The following is a 2,487-nucleotide window of genomic DNA, read 5'->3' on the forward strand; positions in this document are numbered from 1 at the left end:
ACACACACACACACACACACACACACACACACACACACACACACACACACACACATTAACATGAATGAAGCACACTGGGAGACAGTGACGGAGAGATAGTAACAGGATGAGAAATTTATATAGAGATGACGAAGGCAGAGGAGGAGGGCCTGGAGAAGGGAGACCGAGGGAACTCACGAACTGAAAGAGACTGAATGAAGACAATGACCAAAGAGAACACCAACGAATGGGAGACCGGGCAACAGCAAAGGAGAGAAACAGCGCGAATAGAACGGAGTCCGAGAGAGAAGGAAGAAGAGAGGAATCCGTTGCAGCATCGCTCGCTAACCTTGGACGTTGTCACGATGCCTTCGACGGACCTGGCCACGTGTTTCGCTGACTCCACCAGCTGCTCCTGACACGCTGGACTGTTGATGGTAGGTGCCACCACCTACAAACAAACACAAGAACAGCTACAGGCGCCGCCATGACACTATTCACTACCGATAACGCGCCATGGTCCACTAGAAGACAGACTTCAGGTTGGGTCATGTCAGCCTTGTACATGGAAATAGTAACTGCGGACATTATATGCTGTGACAGAGACTATACGGCATACAAACTGACAAGGTTCACTCAGTATAGACAACTAATAGACTATTTCGGAAGACTACACAGTCTACTCGGTTTTCTAGTAAACAAATACACACACGGAAAACAATGCGCAAACCTTGACCAGTGCTACTAGCTCCTTCTACTACAAGCCACACACCATGTTACAGTCCCCAACACACCTTCCCTCTCATCCCACCCCCACACACCCACTTCCTACCACCCCCTCACACACACACCACTCTCACACACCACTCTCATAAGCCCCCACACCTCCCCTCTCATCCTCCCTTCTCACCATCCCACACACCTCCTCTCCCCCCATCCTCTCCCTCCCCCTCACCTTGGCGCAGGCGACCAGCTCGGACGTGGCGAGGGCACACTGCGTCGCCGAGCCGATCACGCGGTTCTGGTCGGACGAATCGTCGCAGCCTCCCGCGACGTTCTTCGCGTTGAGTACCAGCTGCGCGGTCGCGTTGGCAACGGCCTTCGCCAGCGCCAGCAGCGCATCCTGCAACGGGGGCAGCGCGTACCGTCAGAGGGCGCCACGTGACGGGGGGGGCGTTGACGACGATCGAAGTTGTGACGTGACGTGGCGTGCCGTGACGCGATGTGACGCCACGTGACACGATGTGACGCGACATGGCGTGACGCAAGGTGACGCGAGCTGGTTTGCTTTCCCGGTCGTCGGCTTTCGTTTATGACGAATTCGTTAACGATTTAATTCAACATAGCAGTATTAAAGATGAATAATTACGTGTATAATTACATATATATATATATATATATATTATATATATATATATATATATATATATATATATATATATATATATATATATACCATATACCAGCGAAAGCTGCAGTTTTATTAAAATCACGCCCTAGGAATATCTGCATAGTTTCGTAACAAAGAATGGATTCAGTGGGGCAGTATAAGAATACATCTAACATATAAAATGAATATAAATGAATACAATAATACATTATGAAAACATATAAGAATCAGGGCATAGGGATTCAGTGAGAGTGCGTGCGCAATAACCTAGAAATAACCGAACTGTTTTGTAACAGCTAAGGGATTCCGTGGGCAGTATAAGAATCAGATAGGATGTAGGGCTTCAGTGAGAGTGAGCGTGCAGCCTCTGTACCGGCGTCGTCGTGCTGCGATGCTTTGGGAGGCTGAGAGCTGCGCTTGACGTGCTGCAGCAGGTCGTTGAGAGCCTTGGTGACGGCCGTCGCTGCGGCATTCAGGTCTCCCTGAAGCTGCTCATCATCGCACACCTCCTACAGTAACGATGCAATGTATACATGTATACACATATGCACTTACACTTGTTCGCACAGCCGCACGCAAGGACGCACACACATGTATACACATATGCACTTACACTTGTTCACACGGCCGCACGCAAGGTCGCACACACATGTAGACACATATGCACGCACGTATGGATGCACCACACACGCACGTGCGCACGCACGCACGCACGCACGCACACACACACGCACACACACACATGTATACACATATGCACGCACGCATGGATGGACGCATGGACGCACGAATGAACACAGGGACGCCCACACCCACACTCTCTCTCGCTTTCTCTTGCTATACCATCTATCATAGAATGACTAAATATTTGTGTATGACTAAAAGTAAGTACATTCATAGTAAGAAATGCAACACATGTGCCCTTAAGCATACATAAGCACAAACACACCTTTGTAAGGGTGTGTTTGTGCTTACGTGTGTGTAAGGGTGAGTTTGTGCTTACGTGTGTGTAAGGGTGTGTTTGTGCTTACGTGTGTGTAAGGGTGTGTTTGTGCTTACGTGTGTGTAAGGGTGTGTTTGTGCTTACGTGTGTCCCCTTACACACACGTAAGCACAAA

The 2,487-nt window shown here is 49.1% G+C and overlaps 1 protein-coding gene across 1 annotated transcript; it reads right to left on the minus strand.

The window, feature by feature from the left end:
• Nucleotides 1–312: 312 nt before the first annotated feature.
• LOC106820319 (talin-2-like) lies at nucleotides 313–1,878 on the minus strand (the record flags this gene model as incomplete). Its single annotated transcript, XM_014824843.1, has 3 exons — nucleotides 313–430; nucleotides 935–1,102; nucleotides 1,732–1,878. Coding segments are annotated over 3 exons (433 nt in total), but the record flags the coding sequence as incomplete, so codon positions are not given.
• Between the last annotated feature and the right edge of the window lie 609 nt (nucleotides 1,879–2,487).

This window comes from Priapulus caudatus, unplaced genomic scaffold, assembly GCF_000485595.1.
Source record: "Priapulus caudatus unplaced genomic scaffold, Priapulus_caudatus-5.0.1 Scaffold10509, whole genome shotgun sequence".
Lineage (NCBI taxonomy): Eukaryota > Metazoa > Priapulida > Priapulimorpha > Priapulimorphida > Priapulidae > Priapulus > Priapulus caudatus.